Below are 16,706 nucleotides of genomic sequence, written 5' to 3'. Positions count from 1 at the left end.
AATGTGTTGTGCAACTCCAGTGCCACTGTTAATGTTGATGTAATTGTATTAATAATATCATGCACTGAGGGTGCTTTGGTTGTAACCTCAGTTAATATGTAAACTCAAAGATTGGTTTAATAAAGCTGGTGGTCCTTTGCAAATAAATTTCTTGTCTGTGTTTAGACCTTATGACATTTCTAACACAGTGGAAAAGCAGATAAAATGTAATGTTAATGTGATTCACATTAGTTTTACAGCTTTGTTTTAAAGCAACAAACCTGAACAGATATTAATTTGTCTGTTAAGGACAGGCCAGTCAGAAGCAGTCAAATTCAAGTTGGTATTTTTCAGCGACCTGCAGGAACATTAAACATCTACCAGGTAACTGCTAGCCTGTCACTGCTGTGGGCTCAATGCCCGTTAGTCAGATAGGCATTAAAGAGCTATTTAACATTCAAAAGAGTAATTACAGCTGTTCAGACCTGTGAGGCTCAGATGTGGGTGATTCTGTGCAGGAAGGATGGAGCAGAATATGCCCATGTAATTTGTGCAGCAAGTTTTGCTTCATGTCACAGAATAACAGAATGGCCAGGGTTGGAAGGGACCTCAAGGATCATGAATCTCCAACCCCCCTGCCATATGCAGGGCCACCAACCTTCCCATTTAATACCAGGCCAGGCTGCCCAGGGCCCCATCCAACCTGACCTTGAACACCTCCAGGGATGGGGCATCCAAAAATGTCCTAAAATTTCAAAGTAATAGTTAATTCAAACCTAGACATTAAAGATTCCTAGCACATGAAACACTAATCTTGTACCCACAACCCTCATCTGCAAAGATGAACCGCCAGCAAGCTTTTTCCAATCATCAAAAATTTATTTGGATTCTCAATCAAGAAAGAATTTTGCTTTATAAAAGCAGGTAATAACAGAATCAGAGACTTATTTAACAATCAATTGGCACAGCTGCTGCTTTAAGTTGGTTTGTCATTTCTCTCCCTTGTGGAGAAAAGGTATCCTCCCTCTTCTATCCCTGCTTACATTTCAACTCTTGTTCCTAAAAAGTCAGAGGTTTTAATTTAGAACTGTTGTGGGAATTAAGGACATTATTCAGAGGTGAGTAGGAGCAGATCTCCATGTGCAGCTCAAACCTGGAGCCCTTTTCCGTCGTTACTTTCTCCCCTTCTTTTGAGGGAGTCACAGAGCAGTGTTCAGCTGCCCAGCAGCGCAGCACCACACTGAACACCCAGCCACTATCCTCAGAGATCTCTGAAGCACGGCGCAGCTCTTTCAGCTCTCAGGAGAGTACAGTTTGACAAGGTGCTGGAGCTCTGTGGCATAGCCTGTGATTGGGCAGCGCTGGTGAGTCTTCACATAATTATACACACAACGGTAGCAAAACACAAAACCAGAGGTGGACAGGGCTGTGGCATTGACTCGGACTTTGCGGCACAGAGGGCACACTGTCTTCAGTTTGGGTAAGAGAGCTGAGCCCACCCCGTGGTCGAGATGCACAGGGGGTGGAGGAGTAGGGAGCGCTGTCAAAGACTTGATAGTTTCTTGGTTTTCAGAGGAGTACCACCAGTCCAGGAACTGGAGGAAGAACACACATACAGACAGGCCGGTGGACAGCGAGAAGGCGATGCCACCCAAAGCTTTCCTCACTGCTGACTGCACCTGTGTTTTAATGCTGCAGCAGGGAGAGAAGATATGGAGAAATAATTAGTGCTGTGCATTAGTCCATCTGCAAACTGACAAAGAGCTGGGGAGAAAAGAACTGCTTTATACAGCTTAACACTAAACTGTGACATCATCGTATCTCGTGTTGGTAACAAAGTATCTGCTAGGATGTTTTTCTCAGATCTTTGTACACTAAGAAAGCTTCGGGTCATGCGCCAACTAAATTAGAAGAGTTTGGATTGAAGGGGCTGGGACCACAAATCATTTCACTCATGGATCAACGTTTTACAGAACATTAAGTATGTTTATGTCTTAGTTGCAGCTCACAAAAATCTAGTAGCAGAATCCTTTTAGCAGAATTGTGCAGTCAACTTTCCTTGTTAGAAACATGTAGGTAACAACAGAATAGAATGGAGGTTAGAATGTAAAAAAAAAAACAAAACAATTTTATTACCACTCAATCCTGTGAAGCTAATCCCTGCTACCTGTTTCCATATTTTCAGTACTTATATTCCTTCTGGAGCTTGTTTTGAGAGAAGGAAACTTAATCTTGAAGGTCAATAACACTCTGGAATGCAGCTGCTGACATACCTGTGCGTTTGACTCAAGGCTGCTACAGGCAGTTTCTTCTCCAGGGCCTGGATATCCTCTGCAGTCAGTCTCACCAGGCGAACGCCAGCCAGCCGCAGCAAGGGGGAATGATGCTGAGCCTTCCCAAGGATGTAGCACAACTGCTGGATCAGAAACCAGCCCTCCCAGGCCATGTTTACAAAAGGGTAGGCAGCTAGAAAGGCTCGGTAAAAACGCTTCCAGGAGGATGATGGAGGATGGATGGAGTACTCATCCTCTTCCCTAAGGCTGGACACGAGCTTCTCTAGCTTTCCTTTTAGGTAAGGAACGAGAATCAGCAACAGCAGAGACTTCCAGTGCTGCTGCTTTGGCAGGCCAGCAGTGGCCAAAGGTTGCTGTTTGCAATCTCCTGTCGGTATCCTCTTTAAGCTATAAAAGTTCTCAGAAAAGGAGGCGCTGCACCTGGCCAGGTAGTGCTGCTGGAGCAGAAAATCCAGAAGGACATAGATCTCATCAAACCTGCGCCAGAGGAGGCCGTACCGGCCAGGATTAGACTCAGCAAGCACCTGCAATGAAAGAGACACAGCGGGGATGGATCTGGGAGCGCTGCGAGTTATTCCAAAGCTACTCTGCTAGCTTATGAGAAACACAGAATCATTAAGGTTGCAAGAGGCCTTTCAGGTCCCCAGATCCACCCCCAGCCCAGCAGCCCACTGACCACATCCCTCAGTGCCACATCTCCATGGCTCTGGAACACCTCCGGGTCAGACTCCCGCCGGTCCCTGGGCAGCTGTGCTGAAAGGCAGCGGAGGTGAAGCCTGGTGGGTTTCCTGTCCTGAGCACCCTCCCTTCAGGCCCTTACCTTGACCAGGTGCAGCAGGGCGGGCTTCACGGCCGCCATCAGGCTGTCCTGAGCCACCGCCTCGAAGATGGAGGGCCGGTCATCACCGGCCGCCTCGGCCGTCAGGTGGGCGCCCAGCTCCGCCATGCCTCCCGCCCCGCCCCGCCACGAGGGGGCGCTGCGACTCTCACCCCGGTGCGGAGGCCGAGCGGGCGGCGCTCCGCCTCCTTCCCTCGCCCCTCTATGGTGAAGGGCGCGGCCGCTCTAGGCGGGGGGAGTTTTCTTCTCGCTCCTCGCGAGTCCTCCCGGTTGCTCCCTTCGCTTCCGGTTCCGGTTCTGCCACCGCCCCCGCCCCGCAGCGGTGTGTCCGTCCGTTCGTCCGTCCCAGCGTGAGTGGTGCCGGGACGTGGGAAGGGAGCATTGGGGGAGGCTGGAGGAGGACGGGTGGGGTACTGGGAGGAGTTGGGAGGCACTGGTGAGGTACTGGGAGGGGGTTGGGGAGAGGGTGGGAGGCAGTGGTGAGGTACTGGGAGGGGATGTGAGAATGGGGTTCTGGGGTGAGGTACTGGGCTGGGGGAGTGATCGCTGGTGGGGTGCTGGGAGCAGCTGGGGAATGCTGGGAGCAGATGAGGGTGTTACTGGTGGGATACTGGGAGTGGGTGGGGGCACTGATGAGATGCTGGGAAGGGGTTTGGGGAGAGGGTGGGGGGCGCTGGAGGGATACGGGGAGGGGGTGTTTGGGTGGAGTGGGGAGGAAATGTTGGGAGGTGTTACTAGGAGGGGGTGGTATCACGGGGGAGACCATGGGATTGAGTAGTGATTACAGGTGGGGCACTGGGAGCAGGTGGGGATGACAGGAGGCCTGGGAGGCCAAGGTACTGGGAGGGGCCTTGAAGAGACTGATGAGTGCTTGCTGGGGGCACTGGGCAGGGCTCGAGGCTGTGGGACTGGAAAGGAAGCAGGAATGGGAATTAGCAGAGAGAGCTGATGGGAGGTCTAGGGCTGCTCCTGCAGCTGGAGGGCATTGGGAGAGCTGTGGGAGGTGCTGAGTGTGTGGACTGGGTTCCTGCTGCCCGCAGAGGTTGGCATGTGCCAGGTGGGCAGAGTGCTCAGGCAGTGCTGCCTCTGTGCTGCCAGTTTGTTTTTCACTGGGTCTGTCATGTTTAAATGTTGCACTGCTGTGAGCAGCATTAAGCATTGCCAGAACTTCTGGAGAAATTCCTCTGTGTGTCCTGTGAGGAACAGGAGCCTCTTGCAGCTCATTCGCCTTGTAGCTGTTTCTGCTTTAGCAGGTGGGGGTTGGGCATGGATCTAGTAAGGAAAGGGTGACCAGCTTTAGATTTTCCCTAAAAATACAGGGCTATTTGTGACATTGTTGTACGTTCTTTAGTCTTTCCAGATTTAGGTTTGTGTACAAGGAGCTGGCATTTTCTTGAGTTATTTAAAAACATGGCTATTTGTAATGCTGGGCTGTTTTGATTTGGCCTTCAGCTGAGATTTGCTGTAAACCATGTGGAGTTGTCTTGGTATATGAGACAGATTCAGCACTGCTAGCAAGCTGTCTCTTAACAACGTGTGAAGCAGCTCTGCCATAGATGAGGCACAAAATCTGTGTGCTCTGCTGGAAGAGAGCTGTTTTTCCTGAGTATGGCAGTTTGCTGCTTATTGAGCTAAGTCTAATTTCTGTCTGTTTGAACGGAGGTGGTGAAGGCAGGTGATGAAGGCAGGTGCTGTGCTTGGCCTTATCTGGGCCCGAGTGGTTTTATCATTCTTCATGTTTCCAAATGTGATCTGAGGTCAGAAAAAAACAGCTGAATGTCCTGCTTTGGGATTTAAAGGTCATTATCAAAATCCAGTGAGGGTTTTTTCCTATGTGTGGCTTTATATAACTGGGTTGATGTATGTGGTAGTGGTGTGTTTTTTTTTTCTCCTGGATTTTCTCTATAATCTGCTCTTTTGATCACTGTTAAAGCAACATCGGACCAGCTCAGCTGAGAAATGTGTCCCAGGTTGACAGATCCACATATAATGCAACCAAGGACAGCATGGTGATGCTCGGTGCCTTCTGCGTGGCAGCCTGCCAAGTGCTCTTGTAGAAAAAAACACTTAAGTGCTCTTTAGAGCTGGGCTGCAGTCCCAGGGGCTGTGTAAGCAACAGAGTTGCTGAACCTGGGCTGAGTTTGTGGTTACAAGAGGTATCGAGATGGGGCAGCAGGCTGCTTATCTGCTTGGACGAAGTAATGACTGCTCTGCCTCACCACGCTGTGTGGCATGTTAAGGGTGATGGCAGTTGTGGGAGGGGGAAAAAGAAGATGCTGGTGGTGAATGGGATTGGTTAAGGGATGAGGAAGGAAAGTGTTAAGAAACAGCAAGCTGGTTGCAGAGCTGGGCAGGGTCTTGGGCTTGTCCTCTTGGTGCTGAGCCAGCACAATGTGAGTGGTATGGAAGCAGACAGGCTGCATTTAGGGGAAAAATTACTTGCTGGCTTTGCTGGTCACATTTAAGTCAAAGAGGTACATTTAAGAGGAGAGGGATTGAACAATAGGTAGAAAAGGATGGTAGGGAAATAGGAGAAAGTATGTTTTGGTTGTTTCTAGGGTCATGGATTCTTAGCACCCATGCAGACTGTTTCATCAAAAACAGTAGATCTGCCCACTCCTATGCTTGTTTGTCAGTCTGTACTTGAGAATCGTTTGAGTTGTGTTTGTCACAGAGCTGGCAATTTCGGGAATGAAATGATGGATCTGCACATATGTTTGGGCGATCCCTGTAATGTAATGTATTGCTAATTTGGTTCTGAGGAGCAGGGAAGTGCTGGTGGGACCACTCTCTGTGAAGCACTTGCTGGCCCAGCAGCATTTTTGAGTGCAGTCCACAGACATGCGGTGCAGCACTGAAATAATAACCTCATGTGAGTGTCAGAGGTGGGGTGGGAGATCTTGGCAGAGAAAAATAACAATTTCAAGCTTGAGAGAGTTGAAAGGTAGAGGCTTTTCTTTTCAGCCTGTTGTCAGTTCCCCATCCTGTCTGACTCTTACATTATTCTTTTCAGGTGTCTTAAGGAACTGGAGCCATGACGGACTCCAAATACTTCACGACCAATAAAAAAGGTTGGTGTTAAGTGGGGATGGTGGATTGGGGGTGGCGAGGGGCTATTTTTACATGGTTTTTTTAACTGCATGCAGAAGAACTCGTGCTTTTCTTTTAGCTCTGTCCCTGTTTCTCATCTTAATTGTCCAGGGAGAAACTTCAGAAGTAGGTCACATGGTGACAAAAGACAAAACTGATGTAATATACAGATCTGTAGTGTGTTAATTGACCCATATTAATGCTTTTTTGAGCATCGGAGAATGACACGTTAGGATTTGAGTGCAATTATGATCAAAAACAATGATTTAGTTATGGGCTAACAAGTTCAGGACTGAGGATGGCTGTTCAGTTGGGCATCACAGGATTATGGTGATTGAGAAAGGTTAATATTTAAGGTGGATGTATACATCTCTGCATAAAGCTGGCACATAGGTAGTGGAGTTTCCCATTACTGCATCCTCCAAACCTGCAGTGAAATGCATTTGTTTTCCATGTGCTGCATTTGACGTTCCCTTGGCTTTACCATATGTACTGTGGTCACCTCTCCTCAGGAGAAACAGCAGCAGCTGAAGATTGGAAGGGGTTCTTGGGGCTGTTATACCCATTTACCTGCTTGCTTTGCTGGAACAACCCCAGACAGATTTCTTTTTTTTTTTTTTCCCTGAACTAGTTCTTAAACAAAGCACTGTTTATCCTAGCTCTTGCTGGCTGTGATTTAAGCCTGATGTTGCTCATCGTCTCTCCCAAAGATGTAGAAAATGGTTCATATCAATCTCTCCTTTTCAGGATGGCTGAATGTTTCTAATGAATGCTTGCCAGTGAAAAATCGACAGCGTTGATCTACTTATGAGCTCATTCTGAAGCTTAATGAAACATAAATTAAGCAAATGCAGTTTGCTCCTTTCTAAGGAGCAGCTCTGCCTGTAAGTTCAGTCCTAAAGTGTCAGCCAAGTGTATCTGAGATGACTGCAGGAGGCCAAGCTGTACTGAGCTCTGGTGAGCGAGCTGCTGCTGGCTGAGCACCACTCGGGGCATGAGCTGTGTGAGGGATGCCCATGTTGCTTCCTCAGACAGGAGGCAGTGGTCACTGCACTCTGTTCTTCAGAACAGGAACCTCTTATTTTCTTGAAGTCCATGTTAGTCATCTTTTGTAATGGGAACTGCTGCTCTGACAAAGTGGTATCAGTGCATAAGAATTGAGAGTTAGGGGACAGGATGTGTTTTACTGAAGACATTTTGGTGTTTGTAAGGAGTGTGTCCTTCTCAGCCTGTGGTTTCTGGTGTAATACTGCTCCTTCTTGGGGAGCTGTCTGTCACCAAGGAGCCTTATCCCTCCTGCAGCTCTTGCTGTGTCTGGAGGAGGCCTGATAAGCTCCTTCTGTACTTTGCAAACTTGCTTTGCTGTTCTTGTGATCCAACCTGAACTGACTTTCCATGCAGCAATATCTGGAGAAATTCTTATCGTGGAAAAGGCTGCTATGTTGACTGCAGAAGCTGTTGTTGCTTGCTGCTTTTGTTAGTGGGAGTCTGGTGTCACCAGACATCTTTTCATCCTAGTTATATAATGGCTGCCTCTGAGAAACAGGTACTACAGAGATGTGATTTAATGCTCTGGAAGTGGGAGAGCTGCAACATGCAGTGATTCTTGTTAACTGCTTTCTGTTAGCAAGGTATAGCCCATATCACTCTGAGCATTGCAGCTTTGCTGCTTCTTGGACTGTGTTATCCATAAAATCTGACAGTTTCTACGTGCTCCTGTACTGGTTTTAGAGGAACAACAGGCCAGAAGAATAAAAAGTCACCTTCATGCTGCCTCTAAAGCCAGACCTTTTTCTTCTCCACGAAGGCTCAATCCTTTCTGTTTTCTTCCAGGAGAGATTTTTGAACTGAAGGCTGAACTCAATAATGAAAAGAAGGAGAAAAGGAAAGAAGCTGTAAAGAAGGTTATTGCAGCCATGACTGTGGGGAAGGATGTCAGGTAAAAGTAAATTTCTTCCACTTGTACCATTTCTGGTTCTGCTGGGCCTCCCTTGGGTGTACTGGGCACATTCCTCTATCATTACTTGTCGTAGCATAAATTTACAACACACTTTAAAATGAGTGTTTTTAAAAGATTACCCTTGAGATTTCATCATGGTTGCCAAACGGTATAGAATCATAGAATGGTTAGGATTGGAAGAGAGCTCTAAATATCATCTAGTCCAAACCCCAGCATGGGCATTTACCATCTGATGTGCTGATTTAGTGCTTCTCTCCCTCTTTGAGGCAACCAGAGAGACTTGCTTGAGTTGAATGCTTGCTTTTCTGGCTTCCCTTTCTACTGGAATCTGCTGTAAAGTCACAGTAGTCCTGGATTCGTGACAGTAGGATCTGTTGCCACGGAAATTGAGATAAGGTGGCAAATTTAGAATCATGACTTCATCATAGAATGGAGGAACACATAAACTATAATGGAAGAAAAGTAATGTTTTTCCCCACAACGCTTGACCTTCAGCTTTAGATCTTTACAGCATACCGGAGAGCTGCAGATGTCCTTGTGTAGTTTTCTGCTTTCCTATGCAGGGCTGTTTAGAGATTGATGCTTGATATTTGAGTGACACTCAGCTTATCAGTGTTTAATCTCCTAATCATGTAAGGTTTTGCTAGGCTGAAATTTGGCAGGTTCTTTGTAAGTGCCCTCCACTACCACAACATTTTTAAGCATCTGTTTTTGTTGCTGGTTAATTTCTAGGCCTGACACGGTGAAGTTTCCTATTGGTTGAACTCTCCAATTAAAATTCTTTAAAGAAATTGCATGAATTTTTACGTGTTCCAGGTGTGATTAAGTGATCAAAGTGTTACAAAACTGATTGCAAACTGATTAGAAAGTGTATGGGGACTGCTGGGCCATAGCCTGAACCATTGATTGAGCACCTGGGGAAAAGACCAGGTCAGCCCTGGCAGCACAGGTGAAAGCAATTCAGCTGTGAGACTGGAAGGAGTGGAGCCTGGTTGCACTTCTCTTAGACCTCATGTAAGGGTTGATTGTCACTGAGGAAAGCTCTCTTTCTGGAGATTCCTCCTTGGTGAAGCTTTCCCATGCTAGAATCTTCTGATACGGGTGAGCAATTTTCTTCCCTTCCTTTATAGCACCTTTCTATTGTGCTGGTCCTTCTGTCATCACACCTTTGTTGTAACACCTTTCCCATTGTATTGATATGTCCAATTACTACAGAAGGGAAGTGACCTGTCATTAGACTGCACAACAATTAGAATTGAACTCCAATTTTCTTAGCTTCTTTGATATTGTCACTATCTCTTTGTGTATTCAGTAATCTTGCTGCTTTTTCTCAATTCTTGTTTCACTCTTATCTGTCCAGCTCGCTCTTTCCTGATGTTGTGAACTGCATGCAGACTGACAACCTGGAGTTGAAGAAGCTGGTGTATCTGTACCTGATGAACTACGCCAAAAGTCAGCCAGACATGGCCATTATGGCTGTCAACAGCTTTGTGAAGGTAACTTGTTCCCATGGCTCATCAGAAAATGGCCCAGCAGAGAGATTGCCACCATGTCGTCTTTGTCCATCAGCCTTTCTGAGCTATTGTTTACCTCTGCTTTTGAACTGGAGTCTCTGGTTTAAAATTGTGTGTATAGAGGAGCTGGAAATAAGGAGCTGGCAGGCTGAATCCAGCAGATCTGGGTCCTGTTCTTCTCTTGCTGCCTCTACTTACTGCAGAGAAGATGACTTAAGTGTACTGAAAGTGGTTATGAGAGAGCAAGCTCCAGGAAAAGCTGCTTTTATCATTTTGCTAAGCATTGTTACAGGCCACCTTCTGTCACTGGTAACAGAACATATATTCTTTATCTTTCAGCCTTTGTAGTAGCTCTGTCATACGTATACCTAGTTCTTTGAATGCCTCAGCAGCGTGCCTTGTGGAAATCTGTTCTCTGGTGAAAATGAGAGACAGTTCAGTGGAAAATAACAGTGTGATTGCAGTGTTGCTTTTAATTCTGTTGTCAAGTTGCCTCTCCTTATCTAGGAAGTGTTATTTCAGTCCCATGTTACGTAAGTTAAAACCTGGCTCTTAGAAAAAGTTTGGAACTCCTCTTAAAGCATTACAAAATCCCAGAAACCAGGGATGTGATCATATTGTGAGTTTCTAGTGTGGTGTGTGATGCTGGAAGAGGTGAGAAGAGCAGGGCTGAGAACAGCTCTGTTCTGCCCGGGATGACATCCCTATCTCCATGTACAGGCTCTTGGAAAGAGTTTTGTTGTCTGTCCTCTCTGAAGTGTAATGCAGTTAGAACAGACTAACACATACAGCCAACATTTCCCAGTGCTTTGCTTTTCCAGGCAGAGAAATGTCTGATGTCCTTTTTGGGAAGCTGAGGGATAGGCATTAGTATAGTGAAAATGTTGGCACTTGTACTTGTACACCTGAGCTCAGTGATTCACATGCAGTTCACAGTTCAAAGTGGTGAACACTCTGGTAAGAGATGTCACTTTGAAGTGGATGTGTTCAGGTGTGTTTCAGCTATAGGATGTGAAAACAGTGAGAAATAGGTGTGCATAGTGCTTCTTGGAGATCATTTTGCATCCATCTTGTTATAACCTGAACAGGGTTGCTCAGAGATGTAGGTAGTGGGGGAGTAGATGAAGAGTTTAACTTTAAAACCTACTGAATTTTTAGAATGATTGTGTGGATAAATTGTGTGGCTTTGAAGTATAATCATCTCATCAGAAAAACACCTCTGGTGTCACCTTTGGTTCTTCCTGAACTGCTTGTGTCTAGAACTGTTGGCCTGTGAGAAATAGACCTCAATAACTGTCACATTGTATAACAGGGTACTTCACCCAATATATTCTTTGGTTCCTTTAGACTGGAAACTGTATTTTGTCTGCAAGCAGCCTGTGGCTAGCCTTTGGATGGTGAGAGGTTCCTTTCCAGCATAGCTGTGTTTTAGGTTTGGCTGCTGTGTTGAGGGAAGCTTTGTCTGGGGAGAACTAAGGGACACAGATCACAGTGTTACTGTTTTGGAAACTGTCATAGCCTGAAAATGTTCTGTGATGGTATAGAACATTTCTGTGAATCTGTTCTACCTTTTATCATCAGTCTGAATTAATTGCCTTTTTGAACACATAATCCAAGAGAATGCCTTTTGTTTGAAATAAGAACAGCGTGATTCTGGCTGCGGGGAAGATATTAGTAATGATTGCTGCAGAATTGATGACTGTGTGTTCTTTCCCTTTGCAGGACTGTGAAGACCCAAACCCTCTCATCCGTGCTCTGGCCGTCCGTACCATGGGATGTATCAGGGTGGACAAGATCACAGAGTACTTGTGTGAGCCTCTTCGTAAGTGTCTGAAGGATGAAGACCCTTATGTTCGTAAGACTGCAGCTGTCTGCGTGGCGAAGCTGCACGACATCAATGCCCAGATGGTGGAGGACCAGGGATTTCTGGATTCTCTGCGTGACCTGATTGCAGACTCAAATCCCATGGTAATGTATATATCCTTGCAGTGCATTGCCTGAATTGGAAACAGACAGACAGTCAGGAATGTGAAGGCTTCTAATTGCAGTTGGTGCATCGTGAGGAATGCGTTGATTAGGGAATGCTTACTGCTTGAGAAAATAGTAAATGCCTGTTTGGGCTTTTGCCTTTTTTGTCTATCTTGAGTGCTGCAGCAGAAGTTTAACTTATGGTCTGATGACTCAGAAGAGCAGGGTGAGAAATACTTTTTCTGATGTTTCTACCATGGCTACAGCTCGTAGCCATTGCCTTCTGCAGTGAGGAGGGCGAATGAATTCACTCACTAATGCAGATAAATCTCCAGGCCTGTAACGAGGGAAGGAAATTCATTGTGTTTTTCATACAGTTAAATGAGTTGTCAGAGCAGAGGTAGAGGTCAAGACCAAGAATTTCACAGGGTAACTTACCTTCTAAATTGTATTTTCACAGATGCTTGATGTGGAAATGGACCCTTTATCATATTCCACTGTTACTTTTTAATCAAAATATAGTGGGTTTTTTCTTTTTTAGCTCTTACAGAGCACAGATCTGATGGACCTATTCTTAAAGATGTCACATTGCATGATTATTATGGATATGCCAACATATTCTGTGGTGCATGATTCAAACCACATAAAGCAAATTGCTGCCCTGGGGTAACTATCATTGGGCAGCCTTGGATAAGTCAAGGGTGGGTGATGAGGTACTGACCCTTTAGCAGGGAGTGAGGGCTGTGAGTACATTTCTTATGGCTTTTTAGTAATGCTAAAACTGAAAGTACCTGGCTTTTACAGGCATAAATCAGTGAGCAGTGATGCCAACCAGAAGATAGAAGCACCTATTGCTGCAGTCTCTTTTCTGAGCTGTTCCCTTTTCTTCCCTCCTTGAATTTATTATGCTAGGCTTCTGTGTGCATACCCATGACTACTTGGAGGTGCTCCCTCTGCCTGAGTAATTTTGAGCCACAAGGAGAACGCCTGCTTTTTATAAATGGGATGTTGAGAGTGTCTTACAGCCTCTGAAAGTACTTGGTTGTGCTGCTTTAATTCCACTTAAATACTGGCCCTTGACCTTCACTAGTTCTCTGGCAGTGATGGAGTGTACTGTGAGCAGGGATATAACCTACTTCTCCTAGCCTGATTTCCAACTCTCTGATTTTCTTCTGCTGATTCTAGCCTTGTGAATGTGAGCTGAGGAGCTTAGGCTTGAATAGATGCAGTACTTCAGGAGAAATAAATAAGGTTTGTTTGCCCTTTCTGCGTTTTGATCTCTATAGAGTGATTTGTTTTGGTAAGTGAACCATAGGCTGTTAGGAGAGAACCAGTATCTATTTTAAAAGCATGTTAATACTGACTGAAATGAATGGAGAGAAGGGTAGAAGTACCAAAGAGTAGTTCATGCTCCATTTGCAAAATAAGCCACCAAAGTAGCACAGAGATGCCTAATAAAACACGATTAATTTAAATTTAAGAGCTCTGTCTGGGTAACAAAGATGAGCTGGGATGGAAAAACCTTTGCAGCTCTACCTTGGCTGAAACCCTACAGGGTCACAGAACCTGCATCGTGTCACACTTACCTGCTCATCCTGAAGCTGTGTCCATGTCAGGAGAATGCAGTTTGCAGGGGTGATGGTGATGAAGAGGACAGGCCTGTGGTGTGTTTTCAGATCTGCAGGCTGCAAGAGGGTCGTGTGACTGGCACTCAATGTAATGCTTTCCTAGGCAGATTAGGCATTATATCCTTGCTTTTAAGGGTGCATACGGAGACATTTTTGTCAGCTTTTGGACTCCTATAGGTGCTGACTTAATGCACCATCTAAGTTGATTACAGAGCCTGAAAGTTCCCATTTAGTTTAAAAAAGCAAAATGTCAGATATCAAAAAGAAAGATTAGTTAAGAGTGGTACAGATGCATCTATCCTTGTGGCACATTCTTCTGCAAATGGTGCATCTCATTCATTGCAACTTCCCTAAACTCATTTGTGGTTTTATTAATATAAATGTTTCTCTTCTTGTAATGACTTGTGGAAATGGACACATTAGGCATTCAATGGAGCAGAATGAGTTTTAGACAGGAAATCCACACTTGCTCTCTGTTCTGAAAAATGTTGATTTTTGAGCAGGAGTTGAAAAATCCCCATGTTGAAAAATAGTCTTTGAGAAGGGTTTGGTGTGACTTTGTAATTGGCTGCCTCCAGCATGTGAGCAAGCACTACCTGTTCAAGCTGGGTCTGTGCTGAATAACAACTCCATCTGTGGCTTGCTGATGGCCTTGTAATTGTGTGGAAATCAGGGTGCATGCTTCTCTCTCTCACATCACCCTCGTTGTAAAGGTGTCCAGTGTGAAGCTGGAAGTGACCTTGTCAGAACTGTTTTTCTTTGTATTTTTAGAACTGGTAACTTATTGTCACGATATCATAGCAAAAAGGGGTTGGGGGGTTTCAGGGTGTTGTTGTGAATTCTGTTGAAGTGCTGAGGGTGTGTAGCCAGGGTGCATTTCTCCTTAACTGGGCTTATTGCTGTTGGGATCTGGCCTTTGTTCCTTGAGGAGGTGCAGGACTGCATGCTTCTGGAGGAGCTTTATCTGTGGTTAAAGGACCAGCACCTGAATGCAGTAGTTCTCCAGCTGCTTTTGTGGTCTCACTGTGGTACCTTTGCAGTTTCTCCTGGGTGAATTAATTCAGCTTTCTAATTGCATCTAGATGTCTGTGGATACATATGGCAAGATACTAGATGGATTGGTGGCTAACTGTGTTTCAGCTGATGTCTTTCTTTCCGTGGGCAGTGGGCCAATAGCACATACAAGGACGTGCTTCAGTTACCAGGTGATTACACTGCAGAAGTTTGGTGGATGGAGCCATTAATTTCATTTTGCAGGCAGATCTAAATTGCCTTGAGCTGCCCTTTGTTGCTTGGGGTTCTGCTGAAATTTCCCTCTGTAGAGGAACCCTCACTTCTTCCCAGATGTGTACCAAGGCAAACACTTTGTCTTCAGTGCTCAGCATTTCCTTGTGAGAAGCTCAGCAGAACCAGGCCTGGATGAATGTAAAGCTAAAGGCTGGCTGCAGGAGGTGAGAGATTGATCTCCTATGTGTCTCTGATGGCCAAAGACACTCTGAAGTCATTCAGAGGACCACCATTTTTCCTTTATCCTCATCCTGTGTTCTGACACTTGTGAATTGCATCCGACTGATTGCTATGAGAACATTGCATACCCCCAGTCCTGGTGATGGAGAGCAAGGCCACGAGATGGCAGCAGCTCAAAGCAGAACCGAATCTGTGCATGGCTGCATACCTTGTTTTGTAACTAGTTTCCTTCTGGCTTTTATCACTGTGCTTCTTGGTTTTCCTTGGGAATGTAAATATTAGCAGAAAAGCATAAGGGGAAATCCATCATAAGCCTTACTGGTCTTTTAATATTTGAATGGAACAGCCTTTCTCTTTTTGAATGCTTCTGGCCTTCTAGGATAGCTCATAACCATAGGATCATTTCCTTGTCAATCTGTGTTAGCCACAAGACTCCAGTTTGGTTGGTGTCACCTTCTCTCAGTTCTCTTATAGGTGCTATTGGGTTTTTAATTCCTTGTAGCATTTCTTCCTCCTGTTCTGCTTTGTCACTGTGCTGCTCTGGATGACAGCTTCCACAAGTGTGGCTGTTCTGCTCCTTGTGTTTTTGTGGGCTGTATAGACATGCCACTTACGTGCTGTTCAACAATGTCATGTTTTATGCCACCTATAGATCCCAGTTTATTGGAAGAAACGTTGTTGGGAATCAATATGGAGTAAACAGATCATGTAACAGCATGCTTAGCAAAGGCACCAAGTGTATGGAACGGAGTTACTCTTTTGTTGTGCCTTTTTGCATTTGTTTTTAGTAAACTGTGCTGAGAAGAGGGTCCCTTGAGCCCAGATAATGAGCAGATGTGAGGTTAATCTTGATTTAGTCAGAATCACCTCTAGCAGTATTGAGTTTCCACAGCTCACAGACTAGACTGAAAGCCCATTGATCTGTATCACAGTGCTTTCTTGTCTCTCCTGCTGTGACTGCAAGCTCCACAGGTTTCATCTCTGCCAAACAGAACCTGAAGTATACATTTGGGCTTCCAGTATGGCATTATGGATGAAGAAGTTCGTCACTTTCTCTTTATTAGTTGCTGGCAAGCTGTTTGTCTGTCTGAGACTGTATCCTGGGGTATGGGAGTATTCAGTAGCAGCTTTACCTCCTGGGCTGCCCTCTGCTGTATGTTGTACAGGAATATTGTTCCTCCTTGTGTAATAACATCAAGAAGCTGCTGGTGGTCCTCTCAATCCCAACAGGACTTTGTAGGTCTGGTCTTGTACAACATCATCTTCATAGGGCTTTTGTAGGGCACTCCTGCCAGTTACTTTTCTATTTGAGAAGCTGAGAACTTTCTTTGCAGAAGGGCTGTGGTTGCAGAGGAGCTTGTATAAATAGGGGTATGTTAATGTGTGTGGTGGGATGCTTGAAAGAGGCAACGTGGGAGATGAGCAGGGAGTTCAGAAGCCTGCTTTGCTTGTGTGGCTGCGTTGCAGCAGTCAGGCTGCAAAGACTTAAACTGGGGGAGAGGGGAGGGCTGCCAGCCTGCAATGATGGCAGAGCTTTAGGTTGGGGTTTAGGGCTGGGTCAGGCTGACTGAGCAGCCAGTTGTTCAGGTTGTCACCTTGAAGAGATCTGAGGGAACTGTGGGCCTCTATGCAGGATTTGATTTTTTGGGTAGGCTTAGGGATGCTGATTTGGGATGGATTCTGTGGAAGCTGTGTTTTTTCCCTTCCTTCTGAACATTTTCAGTCTGGCAGAGATGCAGTGCATTCGTACAGTAATGCATGGATTTCCACGACTCCCAGGAGTCTGTCCTTACAAAACCCCTCATTTATCAACCTTAATTGACAAATTCATCCATTGGAGACCTGTTTCCTTCCAATTACTGCTGCCAGTGTGTGTCTAATTTCCCAAGTGTTAGTCTTGCCCAATAGATCATCCCAGGATCTCTAATATCAATTTGAGTGCTGGGGAATTTTGTTGGCATGTGCCTA

General features: G+C 45.5%; 2 protein-coding genes across 3 annotated transcripts in view; one reads left to right on the top strand and one right to left on the bottom strand.

The window, feature by feature from the left end:
* Positions 1–28: 28 nt before the first annotated feature.
* Positions 29–3,225, bottom strand: PEX12 (peroxisomal biogenesis factor 12). The gene is made up of 3 exons (XM_031591801.2): positions 3,094–3,225; positions 2,253–2,797; positions 29–1,671 (listed from the first exon to the last, which is right to left on the bottom strand). The coding sequence occupies exons 1-3, from the start codon at positions 3,217–3,219 to the stop codon at positions 1,272–1,274; spliced, it is 1,071 nt and encodes a 356-aa protein (XP_031447661.2). The 5' UTR covers positions 3,220–3,225; the 3' UTR covers positions 29–1,271.
* A 99-nt stretch (positions 3,226–3,324) lies between these two features.
* Positions 3,325–16,706, top strand: part of AP2B1 (adaptor related protein complex 2 subunit beta 1) — a 65,114-nt gene continuing 51,732 nt past the window's right edge. For both annotated transcript variants that reach the window (XM_031591800.2, XM_031591799.2), the window contains exons 1-5: positions 3,325–3,461; positions 6,125–6,182; positions 8,035–8,140; positions 9,522–9,657; positions 11,398–11,643. In XM_031591800.2, the coding sequence (XP_031447660.1) occupies positions 6,146–6,182; positions 8,035–8,140; positions 9,522–9,657; positions 11,398–11,643 (525 nt within the window). In that variant the 5' untranslated portion in view covers positions 3,325–3,461; positions 6,125–6,145. The remainder of the gene's footprint in view (positions 3,462–6,124; positions 6,183–8,034; positions 8,141–9,521; positions 9,658–11,397; positions 11,644–16,706) is intronic.

Source organism: Phasianus colchicus, chromosome 21, assembly GCF_987193195.1.
Source record: "Phasianus colchicus chromosome 21, bPhaCol1.hap1.1, whole genome shotgun sequence".
Taxonomy (NCBI): domain Eukaryota; kingdom Metazoa; phylum Chordata; class Aves; order Galliformes; family Phasianidae; genus Phasianus; species Phasianus colchicus.
Note: the sequence above shows the minus strand (reverse complement) of the source record. Positions and strands in the feature narration are given on the sequence as shown.

Coding starts and splice junctions, on each gene's coding strand:
- PEX12 (XM_031591801.2), bottom strand. CDS start 3,219: ATGGCGGAGCTGGGCGCCCACCTGACGGCCGAGGCGGCCGGTGATGAC. Junction 2,798..3,093: donor CCCTGCTGCACCTGGTCAAG/GTAAGGGCCTGA, acceptor CTTTCATTGCAG/GTGCTTGCTGAGTCTAATCC. Junction 1,672..2,252: donor GCCTTGAGTCAAACGCACAG/GTATGTCAGCAG, acceptor TCCCTGCTGCAG/CATTAAAACACAGGTGCAGT.